The following is a 16,616-nucleotide window of genomic DNA, read 5'->3' on the forward strand; positions in this document are numbered from 1 at the left end:
TAACTACAATGTTGTTGATCCATCCTCTGTTTTCAATCACAGCCATTAAACGATGTAACTGTTTTAATGTCACCATTGGCCTCATGGTGAAATCCCTGAGTGGTTTCCTTCCTCTCTTTGGAGTGACTGGGTGTATTGATGCACCATCCAAAGTGTAATGAATAACTTCATCATTCTCAAAGGAATATTCTGCATTATTTTTGTTGTTTAACCATCTACCAATAGGTGCCCTTCTTTGCGAAGCATTGGAACACCTCTGTGGTCTTTGTGGTTGAATCTGTGTTTGAAATTCACTGCGCACCAAGTGAGTCCATGCAACTTATTATGTGACTTGTTAAGCAAACTTTTACTGCTGAACTTATTTAGGCTTGCCATAACAAAGATGTTGAATACTACCTGACTCAAGAAATTTCAGCTTTTCAATTTTTGTTATTCATTTGTGAAAAATCTCTAAAAACATAATTACACTTTGACATTATGATATATTGTGTGTAGGCCAGTGACAAAAAAAATCTAAATGTAATCAATTTTAAATTCAGGCTGTAACACAATGTGGAAAAGGTCAAGGGGTGTGAATACTCTATATATACAAAATTATGTGGAGACCCATTCAAGTTAGTGGATTAGTCTATTTCAGCCATACCCATTGCTGACGGGTGTATAAAATTGAGCACATAGCCGTTCGCAGTAGAATGTCCTTACTGAAGATCTCAGTGACTTTCAAAGTGACATCTTCATAGGATGACACGTTTCCAACAAGTCAGTTCGTCCATTTTCTTCCCTGCTAGAGCTGTCCCGGTCAAATGTAAGTGCTGTTATTGTGAGGTGGAAACATCTAGTAGCAACAACGGCTCAGCCGTGAAGTGGTAGGCCACACAAGCTCACAGAACACAGAACTCACAGGACCGCTGAGTGCTAAATCACGTGTTGCGAAAATATAATTTGTCCTCAGTTGCAATACTCACACACTCTAGAGCAGTGGAAACACGTTCTCTGGAGTAATGAATCACGCTTCACCATCTGGCAGTCCGACGGATGAATCTGGGTTTGGCAGATGCCAGGAGAACACTACCTGCCGCAATGCATATTGCCAACTGTAAAGTTTTGTGGAGGAGGAATAATGGTCTCGGGCTGTTTTTCATGGTTCGGGCTACGCCCCTTAGTTCCAGTGAAGGCAAATCTTAACGCTACAGCATACAATGACATTCTAGACGATTCTGGGCATCTAACTTTGTGGCAACAGTTTGGGGAAGACCCCTTCCTGTTTCAGCATCACCATGCCCCCGAGCAAAATGCGATGTCCATACAGAAATGGTTTATTGAGTGTGGAAGAACTTGACTGGCCTGCACAGAGCCTTGACCTCAACCCCATCGAACACCTTTGGGATGAATTGGAATGCCGACTGCGAGACAGTCCCAATCGCCCAACATCAGTGCTCTTGTGGCTAATTGGAATCAAGACACCGCAGTAATGTTCCAACATCTAGTGGAAAGCCTTCCCAAAAGAGTGGAGGCTGTTATAGCAGCAAAGGCTGGACCATCTCCATATGAATGCACATGATTTTGGAATGAGATGTTGGATGAGCAGGTTTCCTCCTGCTTTTGGTCATGTAGTGTACTTTCTGAAGGCACTTTACAGCAACCCCAATGTGACATGTTTATTAATAGATGTGAACTGATGCCCGTGGAAAGTGACTTGAAATGTTTACATCTGTTCAGTTTTTACATCCTATTAAGTAGCTTCAGAAATTACTGGCAGACTGTACATTTGTGGATATGAATAATCATCTGACGACGATGCTTAAAACCTGTTTCCCCCTTTATTTTCACAGACTAAATATAATACCAGCACTTTTTTTAGAATAGACATGTTCTATGCAAGGCCAGCTTCAGAGGGGTTGGGTTAAATGCAGAAGACATGTTTCAGTTGAATGCATTCAGTTGTACAACTCACTAGGTATCCCCCTTTCCCTTCATACAATGTTTGTTTCAATAGGACTTCTTTGAGAAGCCAGCTCATCTAGTTCACCAAGCTCCTCCTTAGACCAGTCTTATACAATATTATTTTGTTAGACTATCTTAGCCTTGATTATTGCCTGAAAAATTTTTTTCAAGTACTTCAGTTTATGTTTTCTCGAAGTGCAGTTAACGGTCATCTCCCTAACCAAGGTTCCTTGAGGTCAATAATATGTAATGAGGCCTCCTCAAGGTTATGTCAATTACCTAACGTAGCAGGCGTAAACAAAACGCCTGAAGCTAGATCCCCTACATACTGGTCTTCACAAGAAGAAAAAAAAACTGTCAGGGGAGGTTCTCTTCTGCGTTATTCAACCAATCCAGTGAATGTGGAGGAGGAGTTATGATGGAGTGTCACATTATTAACATCCAAAAGCGGAAGTCTCTTTCCATTTCGGCAGAGGCTCGAGTCAACAGACTAGTCTTTAGAACTTCTTAATAAGCACATCTCCAATGTGAAATGCAGTTTTACTCTCGCTATCAAAAATGTTATTCCCTATATTTAGGGGAACTAATGTTCAATATCTTTCTTTTACAGTTCCCCTTTTTGCTGGAGGGCTTTAATTTCAAGGTTGTGCATTGCATTTGTTTGACATTAATAAAACATTTTCTGTTTGTCTGAAAGGGCATTATCCTCCTTTAGCCCATGCCATTTCCATCTTTTCTCTTCTACAGGATATGATTGGAAATATTGTGCGTGATGGGAGCCCTAGTTACATAACATTGGTGTTTATTCTTCGGAACACATTCCATTCAACCTCAGCTGATACATATTATTCTCAGAAATCCAGAATTAAAATCTTGCAAAATCGCTTCAGAAGCTCGATCAATGTTATGTGCGTCTGTCCACTAGAGATTAGGGTATGTTGTTTTGTCTTCTGTAAGAGGACTGGATGAATATAAAAGCCACATATCAACCAAACACTTGAACTTAATTGTAAGAGCTGATTCTCGACACCAAACCAGCATGAACATCATCAGTGCATCCTTTAAACATCACTCAGACAGTCCCATTTCAATGTGTTTGTCACAGCTGCTGCTGCATTCTGTCAAAGTCTGTATAACATGTTCTAACATATTGTCTCAGATTCATTATTTCTGTCCATGAATAAAATGCCTGCAAGAAACATACTTACATGGAGTACCAGCTGGTATACTGTTGAAACAACCACACCAGTGACATTTTGAGTTGATTTCAGAAAAAAACTATGTAACAACATGTGATGTAATAATTGTGAAGCATTCCCTAATCTGTGGGATTTGAAAGGTCAACCCCGTTGGCTGTCTTTCTACCCCATTCCAGCTAAACAACCCCCTCCTAGTATGATGTCCAGAGAAAGGCCATACAGCCATTACATACTATTTCCTGCTCCATTGTGGAAAAGTGCATGAAATTGACCCTCCCTTCTCAGTATTGTACTTTTTTCCTGTATTTGTGCATTGAAGCTTATCTGTTTTTTTGCGATTCATGTTTTGTTCCTAGAGTATTTCAAGTGGGATTGACTTGAATTTGTCCAGTGGTGTTCTGAGAATTTTCCCTAATCTAGGTCCAGGGCCAGCAAACAGTCAAACACTTTCAGAACTTTCTTATGAACTTTCTTATATCTCCCTCTAACTTTAAACATCAGCTGTCAGAGCAGCTTACTGATCACTGTACCTGTACACAGCCAATCTGTAAATAGCACACCCAACTACCTCATCCCCATATTGTTATTTATCCTCTTGCTCTTTTGCACCCCAGTAACTGTATTTGCACATCATCATCTGCACATCTATCACTCCAATGGTAATGCTAAATTGTAATTATTTTGCCTTACAGCCTATTTATTGCCTTACCTCCCTACTCTTCCACATGTGCACACACTATACATAGATATTTCTATTGTGTTATTGACTGCACGTTTGATTATGTGTAACTCTGTGTTTTTGTTTTTGTCACACTGCTTTACTTTATCTTGGCCAGGTCGCAGTTGTAAATGAGAACTTGTTCTCATCTGGCCTACCTGGTTAAGTAAAGGTGAAATAAAAAATAAAAAAATAAAAATGTTTGATTCGTGACACGAAGAGAATGTCTTCCTTTTGATATTGTCAGACATTTTCCCCAAATGTCCTGGGAACATGTGAGCTGTTTATCGGACATGGTAAAGCCAAGGCTGATGTCCTCACCTGGAACCGGTCTTCATCTCAGCATGTCATAGATAATCTATTATGTGTCAACACGGTCAATCTTTTCAGCACAGCTCCAGATTCCACAGCTCACACAGTTCATTCTCAGGTACCAGACAATGGCTACACATGTCTATTTATGCAGACAGATTCACCGTACTTGAATCAGTACTCTATGGCTGCGTTGACCAATCACATAAGATCTTTTCGATTAGATCTTTTTCAGAGCTGATGTGATTGGCCAAAAGACCAATTAGTGGAAAGAAATACCTGAATTGAATTGGGCTGCCTGTGTATGTTTCTCTCTCTCAGTCTCGGTGTATGTTCCTCTCTCTCTCTCTCTCTCTCTCTCTCTCTCATACAGCCAGCAAAACAGGGTTATAACAGGCCACAGAATAACCCCCCAAGGAATAAAAAAAACAACCCCACTGTTGGATGAGTCAACATTTTAATTATCATTTTATACAATAGATTGTACATTTTCACAGGCTATAAGTAACGTGGATAGCTGAGGGATTGTTTGTTTCCAATCAGTATAAACATTGCAGTTCGTTTTCATTTAGTTAAACAACCAATGTGATGCAGATGAATACAAATACTCTTGGGGTATTTTATGTCTTCACCTGCCACTTAGTGGGCTCGTTATCCTCCCTCCCCCACAGATTCCAACACATTCATCCTCTGTCTCTGTGAAATATCAGCAATCTAACTGCAGATACCAATGTGTTAAACCACCCAGCTGCCTCGGATCCATAGATCAAATGATAGTCTATATCCTTTATTGCATTTCCTATCAACCATGCGATATTATGAACTTTAACCTCTGTGTACGGTCCTATATGCTCCTTACTTGTGCAGGATGTAGCAGTTTAATAAATTAAGGCCAAAATAGGAAAAGACAGAAAAATAACAGGGTATTTGCCAAAAAACAATATATTTAGGCAACAGCATAAATGTAACTGTGGTAGAATATTTGTTTGCTTAGGAAATACAATAGGAGAGCTACATTGATATCTTCATTTACATTAGTTCCTTCATATGTTTGTGGGCAAGTACGTAGCTTGTTGTAAAACAAAAAATGCTATTGTTTAATTTGATGTATTTTACAGGGATTCTGAATCTGATCAAATTGCTCACAGTGCTCCTGAATAGAAGATTACAGTCAGACATTTCTAGTCCAATTACTGTTTCAATCAAGTACATACATATATCATTTTAATGCCCAGTAAATAACATGTAATATATATTATGTTTTGAAAAGCCACACGAACCCAAGCAGCATGTCATAAATGCTTTAAAATGTCCGAAGGCTAAAGTAATTTGCTGCACATGCCACATGTAAGTGTGAGGTGACTGTGTGTTGGGTGGTCCGCATGAGCAAATTATTACTTCAAATGTATCTTTTTATTTGCACATTTCATTTGAGTGTTAAATATGATTATGTTACAAGTTTGATACTTTCTCAGCAATTCTCAGGAGACATAGAAAATGCTACAATAATACATACATGTTCTGCGTCAGCTGGACCCAAATGCCAATCGTTATTTATAAGCCTTCGCTCCAATAAGATTGATAGTTTTATTGGGAAGGCAATATGACCACACATTGAGCAGATGTATGCTAGCCTATTGAATGATTGTGTGTAATTACAGTGTGTGTACACAACAAAGCTTTGATCATGAGAATCAATCTCTCGTGAGCTGATACAATTCTTAAAAGTCATCATCTGTACGGCTGTTGCCAAGAGCTCCACAGCTCTTTACGATGCTTACAAGAGCAGTTAAGAGTCCAGCGCTCACATACTCATTCAGGTAGGAATGTGTCTACCAGAAACCCTACATCCATTCCTCCCTTTCATCCAGTATAGAGAAAATATGTCAAACTACTTTGAAAGACCAAAACAATGTCCAATTCCACCATGTACAATCACCATATCACCCAACCCTTCACTCAAATAGCTCCATGTACATTTTAGGGAGCCTTTACATGTGGGTGTGAGTGTGTACTGGTCTTTGCACGTGTGCTTTTTGCATGCGTGTATGAGCCTGAGATACAATGTCAACGTGAGCTTTTAATATGTGTGTTTTGCTGCAGCAGGCTGAGTTGGTGACACAAACGTGGCACCCAACAGAATACTTGGTTCTTTAGCCAGGTTCTAAAGCCAAGATTTTGTGGTCTAGCCATCTATACTGTCTGAGCTCTGTGCCAACATAGCTCCATCCACATCTTCAAATTCTTTCTTCTCAAATGTGAAAGGATGGCAGACACCATATCAAAACACACACGCACACCACAGAAGAGATATATTGAAAAAGCTGCCTACCTCATGTAAACCATTGCGATCAAATTGATGGGGAATTTTTGCCTCAGCCTCAACACACAAACTCACTTGGATAAAAGCGCCTGCTTAATGACAATACCATTATTAATACAATAGATCCCATGTGACGGACTCGTACCAGGAACTGCCCAAAAGCCACCAGCCATTGTGTATTTGAATGTAGCAATGCATTCTCATGATCGCCCAGTGACCGACATAGAAGCTTTTCCCTTCATAAACAAAAACGAGAGAAAACAGAGCAAAACTGAGTTACACTGAGATCACTTTAACACACTTCAACGTAATGCTTCTTCAAACTAGAATTTAAAAAAGGAATCAGAGAGAAGGGAAAGAAAAATACAACAGGTGTACTGGGAACAGAGAATATAATTTCTTCTTTATACAAATTGAGTCTGTCCATGTTTTTCAAATGCAGCATGGCTACAAGACTGCTGCGGGGTCGAGTGCTGCCAGGGTGCAGTGTAGCAGCACGGCCAGCAGGAGCAGCAGTGAGTATAGGTGTGCCTGAGATGACAGCAGCCCGGCTGAATTCCTGGAGATGGAGTTGGATATACCGGGGTCGTCAATCTGTGGGTCCTGTGGAGGGAGGGACAGAGAATTGAAACAACTTGACAAATCATAACGATCAGTATTTCCCTGGTTGCATCAAAAACCTGCATTTAAAGTGTCCACATTCATGATCTCTTGGGCTACGCAAAACACTATATCAAATACACATTTTCAATTAGAGAAAGGTGACATAATCCAAACCAAATTAGAAAGTCTTAATAACACCACCAATGTGTGATTAAATTGGCAGACTAGACTGGAAAGTTGAAAAAAATAACTTTGTTTTAAGAACTAAAATGCCAGGGTGGCTCTGTCATATCCATGTGTTGCTTTGGAGGTGAGATGAAAAGCTCTTTGATGCACTAATGAATTGCAGAGCTGAAAAGGGGCCATGTCTTCTCAGGCTGTTTGAACCTGCCACTGCCTCCTTAAATGTCACTCCATGGAATAATGCAGCTTTATTATGTACAATGACATTTACTGAACTTTGAAGAGCACTAGATAAGCAATGCTCACATTTCAGCCCAGAGGACTACAAAGACCATGGGCATGTGTGCAGAAGAGGTCGCCTTGACTTCTTTATGTGGGTCTGTGTCATGAGGTTAGAGTCCAAGTAGTAATTACCTTAGTATTTCCTCTTAATTGAAAATCTACACTACTGTTCATACATGGTTTTACATAGATCACGACTGATTAGGTAGGACCTACTCACATTTTCTGGATAGGTCATATGGTCAGGAAAACGAATTGTTAGTTGATAGTTATGGCTTAAAGTTAATATTTCTTTCTCAAACTAGGTTCATTAGGATAATCAAACTATGCTCTCCACTTACCACGCAAAGCACCCCATCAATTGAGATGTTAGACTTCAGTTTCTGTGCCTGTAAAACCAAGAGAAACATGGTCAAAACCACCATACTGTGTGTAGTAGGAATTTATGCGCTCGTCAAAGTGATTGTAAACAGTGATGGACCATGGGTAGTGCTCAAAATCAGTGATTTGTTGCTTTGGAATAATATAAAATATATATGCCATTCAGAAGGAGCTTTTATCCAAAGTGACTTAGTCATGTGTGCATACATTTTTCGTATGGGTGGCCCCGGGAATCAAACCCACAATCCTGGCATTGCAAGTGCAATCCTTTTCCAACTGAGCCATACAGTACCATTTTCTACTGAAATACATGTCGTCATTGATTCTCATACAGTGTTTCGATTCAGTGGTTACAGATGACTTCCCGGACCAGGTTGTATGAGGAAACGTCTCTGGTCACAGTTAAATCTCAGCGCTTTTCCACTTGTAAATCCTCGAACAACAGCTTGGCTGCTCTAGGTAATGTCGTATGATGAGGCTGGTCATGTGGTATTTGCAGGACCTCAAGTGGACAAAGACCTTGAAGGGAAACTGCTGTGGTCAACAGTGAAACAAAAGTGATGATTTACATGACAGGGTTGCATTCAGTCCCCTATGTGAGCCAGTCACTCTAATGCTTTACAATACTTCCCGTTTTCCATTTGGTGGGAGCTAGAAAAAACTGTGTGTGCATGCGTGTTTTCCTGTGTGTGTGTGTGTGTTGTGGGGATGTAGGTCTGACAGTATAATATACTGAACAAAATTATAAACGCAACATGCAACAATTTCAACGATTTTACTGAGTTACAGTTCATATAAGGAAATCAGTCGATATAAATAAATAAATTAGGCCTTAATCTATGGATTTCACATGACTGGGCAGTGGCACAGCCATGGTTGGGCCTAGGAGGGCATAGGCCCACCCAATGGGGAGTCAGGCCCAGCCAATCAGAAGTAATTTTTCCCCACAAAAGGGCTTAATTACAGACAGAAATACTCCTCAGTTTCATCAGCTGTCCGGGTGGCTGGTCTCAGACGATCTTGCAGGTGAAGAAGCTGGATGTGGAGGTCCTGGCCTGACGTGGTTACACGTGGTCTGCGTTTGTGAGGCCAGTTGGACGTACTGCCAAATTCTCTAAAACAAAGCTGGAGGTGGTTTATGGTAGAGAAATGAACATTAGGTTCTCTGGCAACAGCTCTGGTGGACATTCCTGTAGTCAGCATGCCAATTCCCCCAAAACTTGAGCATCTGTTGCATTGTGTTGTGTGACAAAACTGCACATTGTAGAGTGGCCTTTTATTGTCCCCAGCACAAGGTGCACCTGTGTAATGCTCATGCTGTTTAATCAGCTTCTTGATGTGCCACACCTGTCAGGATTATCTTGGCAAAGGAGAAATGCTCAATTCCACTAACTTTTTGTGCATATGGAACATTTCTGGTATCTTTTATGTCAGCTCATGAAACATGGGACCAACACTTTCCATGGTGTGTTTATATTTTTGTTCATTATAAATGAAAATCCAGGCCGGTTTCTGTTACTGCAAGTATTACCCCTAGAGCCATGGGGAATATGGCACAGGGCAGGCATGATAATGCAGTAATTCAGCGAGTCTGGACTATTACAAAGTGTTTATGTGGAGTAATATGTACTTTGTGAAGATAACACATTAAGACCAACCAACTTGGCAATTCAAGTTAGACTGATAACTTGTCCTGATCAGTGTAATGTGGGAGTGTAGAAGGGTGTGTGGGTGTGTGGATTTGGCTGTAGTGGGAGTTGGATGGGACACAGTAGAGGGAAATTAGAGATGTTTGTCATTGCCCACTGAATGGAATCTAGAGCTGTCGCACAATTAATTTCTCTCCCGCTGGCCTAAACCATCAATTAGCTTGACTGGGCATGCTGTTATTGTTTCATACTTCACCATGCATTATCTACGGGATTTCATGGGGAGCGGAGGAGAATCAGACCTGTATCCTTTACGAGTACATGCGTATATATGTGTAGGGTGTTGAATACCAATAACCTGCAACCGGATTATAACCAAGTAAAACATTTTCTATAACAATTTATGTAGTTCTGTCCTTGAGCTGTTCTTATCTATTCATGTTCTGTATTATGTCATGTTTCATGTTTTGTGTGGACTCTAGGAAGAGTAGCTGCTGCTTTGGGGATCCTAATAAAATACCAAATACCAAAATACAACCTGACCATGATGTTACAAAATATGTCTTTATACCCAGTTTCACCCACTGGCGATGTTGATGCAGAAATGCTGTTTGAATATGGTTGATACAGACTTGTCTAAAGGCAGCTAAGCAATTTTCATTTGAGTTAACTATTCATAAGTAAAACTGAATCCCCTCTGGGGTTCACAGTGAATAATGTGTTTTGCTGCTCTTAACTGTCAGGCCCAGGTTGGGGAGCGCTACAGGCCCTGCTGGGCTCAGCAGCAACACAACAGACTCTCCTTGCTATTGTTCCTGGTGCTGAGATACGCTGGGAGCCACCTGACTTTGTTGAATCTCTGACGTGGGACAAAAGGCATTTCTGCCTGCGCCACTTTCAATCCACACAAAGAGAGGCAAATCGTTCTCACCGGATACAAGACAAAGAGAACCCTTTCTAATTCAGTTTGAAGCTTAAGGTCACAAAGAAAAAGAAAAAAATACTTCCTGGCAGTTTGAGGAATACACAGTAGAGCTAAATTTGATTTGCGAAAATATATCAAATGAAAGACAAAAAAAACAAACATATTTCAAGCTGTTTACTTGGGAAGTTCCAAAGTTGTCTTTTGGCTAGAAGTCTAGTGGGGTCCTGAGTCATTGGTTTTGCACAAGTGCTACAGCTGTCTGCCAGTGCCAGTATAGAGGGTTTGTAATCGATGAGGAGAGGAGAGAGGAGTGAGTGTTCTGACAGGCCTGTCCCCTGAGTGTGTGATTAGAAAGAGCTTGTCTGCCTCCGACAGCCGTTCCTGCTCAACACACGCTACAGAGCAAACAGGGCTAATACAGGAACACACACTCTCATTAACTTCAGCTTGACACGCCACGTGCACAGCGCCAACAGCACTAACTCGCCAATACACCAGCCTCATTATCAGCTTAGTGTGTGTGTGTTGTGTGTGTGTGTGTGTGTGTGTGTTTGTGGTGTGTGTGTGATGTGAGACAAATACACATTTGCTAAAACCATACAATAGTTTTGCATGCGCATCTGTGTGGGAAGGATGATTGCCTCCTGCACTTGTGTGTTGTGTGATGTGTGTGTGTCCTTGCAAAGTGAGCACTTTCATCTGATTAGAGAATGTGTGTATCTATGACAGAACCCTGGACAGACCTAATACTGTGAGCTTCCCAAGTCTGAACATTAGTGTCAGTTACATCACATTGCTGATATACAACTGGGTTTGCTTTGTTGAAGCCATTCACACTGATCAAGGTACAATCTTAGATGTTAATCTTAATAACTATAAACCACCCTAACAGTGTGCTCTGATACAACACCAGTCTTTGTCCCCTGATGTAAATGTAAGATCATCTAAGCCAGGACATCATCACAGAGATAACCCCCGCTCCACCCCTGGGCCTGCACACTATTTATCTGCCATACAGATCAATCTGGGTAATATATCCTAATCTGTACCATTAGCATATGAATGCCCTATCAAATGGTGCAGGCCGAGCAGCCAGGGAAACGCAGGACCTCATCAGGCGAGGGGTCGGCTGGCTGGCGGTCAGGCTAGCGGTCATCCATGTTAATGGGAGCTGGGTGGCAGTAGGTGACATTTAGATCAGACCACACGTCACCTTGTCGGTGACACCACCGTGCCTTTTTTACAGAGGTGAATGAAGCCTGCACACTGGCCATGTGTGATTCTCCAGTGCGCTAGAGTATGTGTATGCTGTGTATGTGATGGAGTACATCTAGTGTGTCTGCTGTTGAAGTGAGTGTTTGAGCTGCAGTGTGTAGCAGGATGTGCTGACTGACTGAAGGACAGTGTCTAGCTATGAGAATGACTCCACTCAGTGTCTAGCTATACCACTGGCCTATTGCCAGGATAATAATTCAATATATGTGCCTCAGACTCCTATACAACTGTTAGTCCATTACAAGTTAATGCAGGCTCTGCTGAAAAAAAGCAGTATTGGTTCTCAAAAGGGCTACCCAGCTGGCATATAATGTTCTTAGAACCATATGTTTCTCAGAGTTGGGTGAGAGTATGGTTGTCCTGTGGTTATTTTGCATACAACCTTCCCACAACTTTCTGGGAATGGTGTAGGATAGCTGCTTGGTTTTGGAAAATTATCTGCACATTTAAGGAACTTAAAAAAAACTTTTTTTCTTGGCATTTAATTATTTCATTAATGTTATTGGAACGTTCTCCAACTGTTTTGACATTGGGAATGTTTTCAAATTGTTCAGAGAACGTTAAGAAACAACGTTCTTCTGTGGAAATGTCAGTACTTCAGCATAAACACCCATTCGGCACGCACTGTTTCAGTTTCAATTACTCAATATTTTTAACAAAAACGGACGACTGTAACTAAGGCCCGGGAATGTCAATGCAATCAAAGGACAATGATCTCAAGTCAGTTATAATGTGGCTAATAGGCTAGCGCACATGTGTCAAACAAGCTCTGTGGACCAACTAGGACACACATAAATGAGTATGAATGAGTCAACAGTTAAGTCATCTACTTTATGAAATTACCACGCTCCCATCGGGGAGTCAACTTCTATTGCGATACTATCCCGTGTCCCATGTCCCGTGCAGCGGAGGGAAAGTGTACAGACACATGCCACAGTCCTAGCTAGGCTACTAAAATGTTGTAGTCTGGCTTTGGTTTTTAAAGCTTGACAATGAATACCCCCCCCCCCCCCCAAAAGAAAACACAACCTGTAACAAATCACAATGCAAAGGAGAAATATGTAGCCCTATTACAACTACAATGTATGTAAAAATACTATATAGAGCATCCTATGTACATAAGTGGACATTATAAAGGGCCATAATTTTTCTAATAAATCAATGGCAAGTTAGATTTTTTTTGTAAAAATGAATGAACTATGTCTGGCCTGGGAATTCAATGTGTTTTTTTCAATTTGGCCTGTGTGCTGATTGAGTTTGACACACATGGGCTAGCGTATCTATTTATGTAGCTAGCTATTTATTTAGCAAGCTAAAAACACAGAGCCTTACGTTAGCTGGCTAACTAGCTGCTGGGAGGATGTCAAGTCATTGGAGGAGTGGGTGAGTGACCAACTTATTTTGGTGGCTACAGTTGTGAATCGCTTTGCTAGCTAACTAGCTTGAAGGACTGTTATCCACAGTTACCATATATCTTATTTGTCAATCAAATGTAATTGGCATCGATAAAATAAATGGGCAGGCAGGCAATTTCCCATTCAGTTATCAAAACATAGCTTAAAAACATAGTCAAACATTCTCAGAACCTCCCTGCAACCTAAGAATAAACATTCCCACAACATGAAAAAATGTCACTTCTGTTATCAAAATGTTTTTAAAAAAATGTTACGTTTTACCAGTCAGGAAACTTATGGCTTTGTTCTCAGAACCAATTTTCAAGGAACCAAATGTGCTAGCTGAATACTCTACAGATTTGTTCTACCTCATTAAATCAATATTGCTTAAATTAAGCCAGTGCCATCTTAAAATAGTTCCCTAAGATTAGATGCTGGGCCATAGGCCCCCAGGACAGGAGATCCATGGGGCATGAAATCACTTCTTGCTGTGTGTCATAGCTGCTTGAGCCCTCACCTGCAAGCTGCCACAGAAGTGGTAGAGGGACTCGTCTCCTGTGTTGAGATGGTTGGTGTTTGTGGCGGCATCCAGTGAGTTGGGGGAGCGGTCCTTAGCCTTCTGGGAAGGAGTGGTGGTGGAGGTGGTGGTCTGCACCGGAGGCATGGGCTGCCACACTCCCACGTCTGTCCCGTTCCCAAACGCGTGGATGGCTTTGCCTACAGAGAAACCAGACTCTGTGTTAGACTACTACACCAATGTTGCATTGAGAGAAGAGATTGAGAGAGAAAGTATTCATTTTTCCACATTTTGTTGTGTTACAGCCTGAATTGAAAATGTATTAACTATAGATTTTGTGTGATTGGCTTACACACATTGTTTTTCAAATTAAATAGAAAAGCTGAAATGTCTTGAGTCAATAAGTATTCAACCCCTTTGTTATGACAAGCCATTAATAAGTTCAGGAATAAAAATGTGTAACAAGTCACAATGTGTGTAACAAGTTGCAATAATGGAGTTTAACATGATTTTTTTGACTACCTCAGCTCTGTACTAAACGGAGTCGAGCAGTGAATGTCAAACACAGATTCAACCACAAAGACCAGGGAGGTTTCCAATGCAAGACAGTGAATGTTCCTGAGAGGCCGAGTAACAGTTTTGACTTAAATCTACTTGAAAATCTAGCTCAAAACATGGAAATGGTTGTCTAGCAATGATCAACAACCAATTTGACAGAGCTCAATACATTTTTTAAAGAATACTGGGCAAATGTTGCACAATCCAGGTGTGGAAAGCTCTTACAGACTTACCCAGAAAGACTCACAGCTGACATATTTCTATGTTTCATTTTCAATACATTTGGAAAAAAAATTAAAAATAGGTTTTCACTTTGACATTATGGGGTATTGTGTGTAAATATATTTAATACATTTTGAATTCAGGCTGTAACACAACAAAATGTGGAAAAAGTCAAGGGGTGCGAATACTTTCTAAATGTACTGCATAAGGATAGAGGTGGGTCTTGAGGGTGAAGGAGAAGAAGCAAGATTGTGAATGCAAATATGCCAAATTTATGTGCAGCATATATCAGTTGTGTTCTGTGCTGTTTAAGATATTTTTCTAATGAGCATGGCCTTATTTATATTACAGCATTTTGGATGACTGTCAATCATATTCCATTCACCCAGCTCAATGGAAAATTGATAGGTGTAGGCTACTACTCAAATGTTCCCTATTCACAGCATGAGGTTTCTACAACCTAGCCTATGAATGAAAGTTTACAATGTACTGTGGGTGCACAGGTCGAGAGAAATTAGAGTAATCAAGGTGACAGGCATTGACACTTTCAATACCGCATTGCACAGTCTTGCCTGCATCTAGATGATCTAGGGCGTAATTATTAGTCGAACAGTTGAAAACAATATTTTCAGGTATGTTTATCCCCGTTTCGTTCTGTTTGCTTCCATTTAAAAAACTTTCAATAAAATCCCCGGAATGAACACACCCCTGATCACATGCAAATACAGTTCACTTTCATAGCAATCACATACAAACAGCATGATCCCATTGATTGTATAATTCCTTCTTGCATCTATGCACTCTCCTCCTCTCATGTTTTATCTTTGCTTGTGGACTTCAGTGCACAACATATCAATTGTTCGTGACCAGGCCAAACAAACATTCCAATCAAAAACTTGATATCATAACCACTAACCACAGCTTACATTGTTGTCACCATATTAGCTAATGTCAAAGTCAACATAGCTACTAGAACTAACGTATTAGTAAACCTGCTACAGTCATGCAGTAGAGTGTAGATACCTTAGTAAGCAGTTTAGCAGTGACACTGGTGGGCCCCGGTGACGATACATTTATAAATTTAAAAGGTTACCTTGACTTGGAAGAGTTCTAGTGTTTGATAGCCATAGCCAGCTAGCTAACATAAACTAAGCAAAAAAAGAAATGTCCCTTTTTTAGGACCCTGTCTTTCAAAGATAATTTGTAAAAATCCAAATAACTCCACAGATCTTCATTGTAAAGGGTTTAACCTCTCTAGGGTAGGGGGCAGCATTTGGAATTTTGGATGAAAAGCATGCCTGCTACTCAGGCCCAGAAAATATGATATGCATATAACTGGTAGATTTGGATAGAAAACACTCTAAATAGTGTCTGTGAGTATAACAGAACTGATTTAGCAGGCGAAAATCTGAGAAAAATCCATTCAGGAAGTAGTTGGGTTTTGTAGTTTTCTATTCAATTCAATACAGTATCCATTGACTTAGGACTCCATTTGCAGTTCTTATGCCTTCCACTAGATGTCAACAGTCTTTAGAAATCGTTTCAGGCTTGTATTCTTATAAATGAGGGAGTAAGACCAGTCTGAACGAGTGGACCCTAACATGTCGCAGAGTTTTTCAGGTGCATTTCTTGTTTACCTTTTATATTGACAACGTTATTGTCCGGTTGAAATATTATAGATCATTGAGGCTAACAAAAAAAAACTGAGGATTGAATATAAACATTGTTTGAAATGTTTCTATGAACTTTACGGATACAATTTGGATTTTTTTCAGATTTTTTTTACTGAGTTTGAGCCTGTGGATTACTGAAGAAAACGCACTAACAAAACAGAGGTTTTTGGATATAAAGAGACTTTATCGAACAAAATGAACATTTGTTGAGTAAATGAATGTCTTCTGATTGCCACCATATGAAGATAATCAAAGATAAGGGATTAATTTGATCTCTATTTCTGAGTTTTGTAACGCTTCTGCTTGGCTGGTTACTGTTTGTAATAATTTATCAACAGGGCTATGTTCTGGGCTAGGTATGTTCTGGGCTAGGTATGTTTTCGCCGAAAAGCATTTTATAAATATGACACTGTGGTTGGTTTAACAAGAAGTTCATCTTTAAACCTATGTAAAATATG

General features: G+C 40.3%; 1 protein-coding gene across 3 annotated transcripts in view; it reads right to left on the reverse strand.

Annotated features, from left to right (window-relative positions):
• Positions 1–4,613: 4,613 nt before the first annotated feature.
• The window catches only part of LOC135512263 (GDNF family receptor alpha-1-like), a 139,671-nt gene continuing 127,668 nt past the window's right edge, over positions 4,614–16,616 (reverse strand). For all 3 annotated transcript variants that reach the window (XM_064934109.1, XM_064934108.1, XM_064934107.1), the window contains 3 exons: positions 13,706–13,905; positions 7,906–7,953; positions 4,614–7,099 (listed from right to left, as the gene is read on the reverse strand). In XM_064934109.1, coding sequence (XP_064790181.1) covers positions 6,944–7,099; positions 7,906–7,953; positions 13,706–13,905 — 404 coding nt within the window. In that variant the 3' untranslated portion in view covers positions 4,614–6,943. The remainder of the gene's footprint in view (positions 7,100–7,905; positions 7,954–13,705; positions 13,906–16,616) is intronic.

Source organism: Oncorhynchus masou, chromosome 24 (assembly GCF_036934945.1).
Source record: "Oncorhynchus masou masou isolate Uvic2021 chromosome 24, UVic_Omas_1.1, whole genome shotgun sequence".
NCBI classification, from domain to species: Eukaryota; Metazoa; Chordata; class Actinopteri; order Salmoniformes; family Salmonidae; genus Oncorhynchus; species Oncorhynchus masou.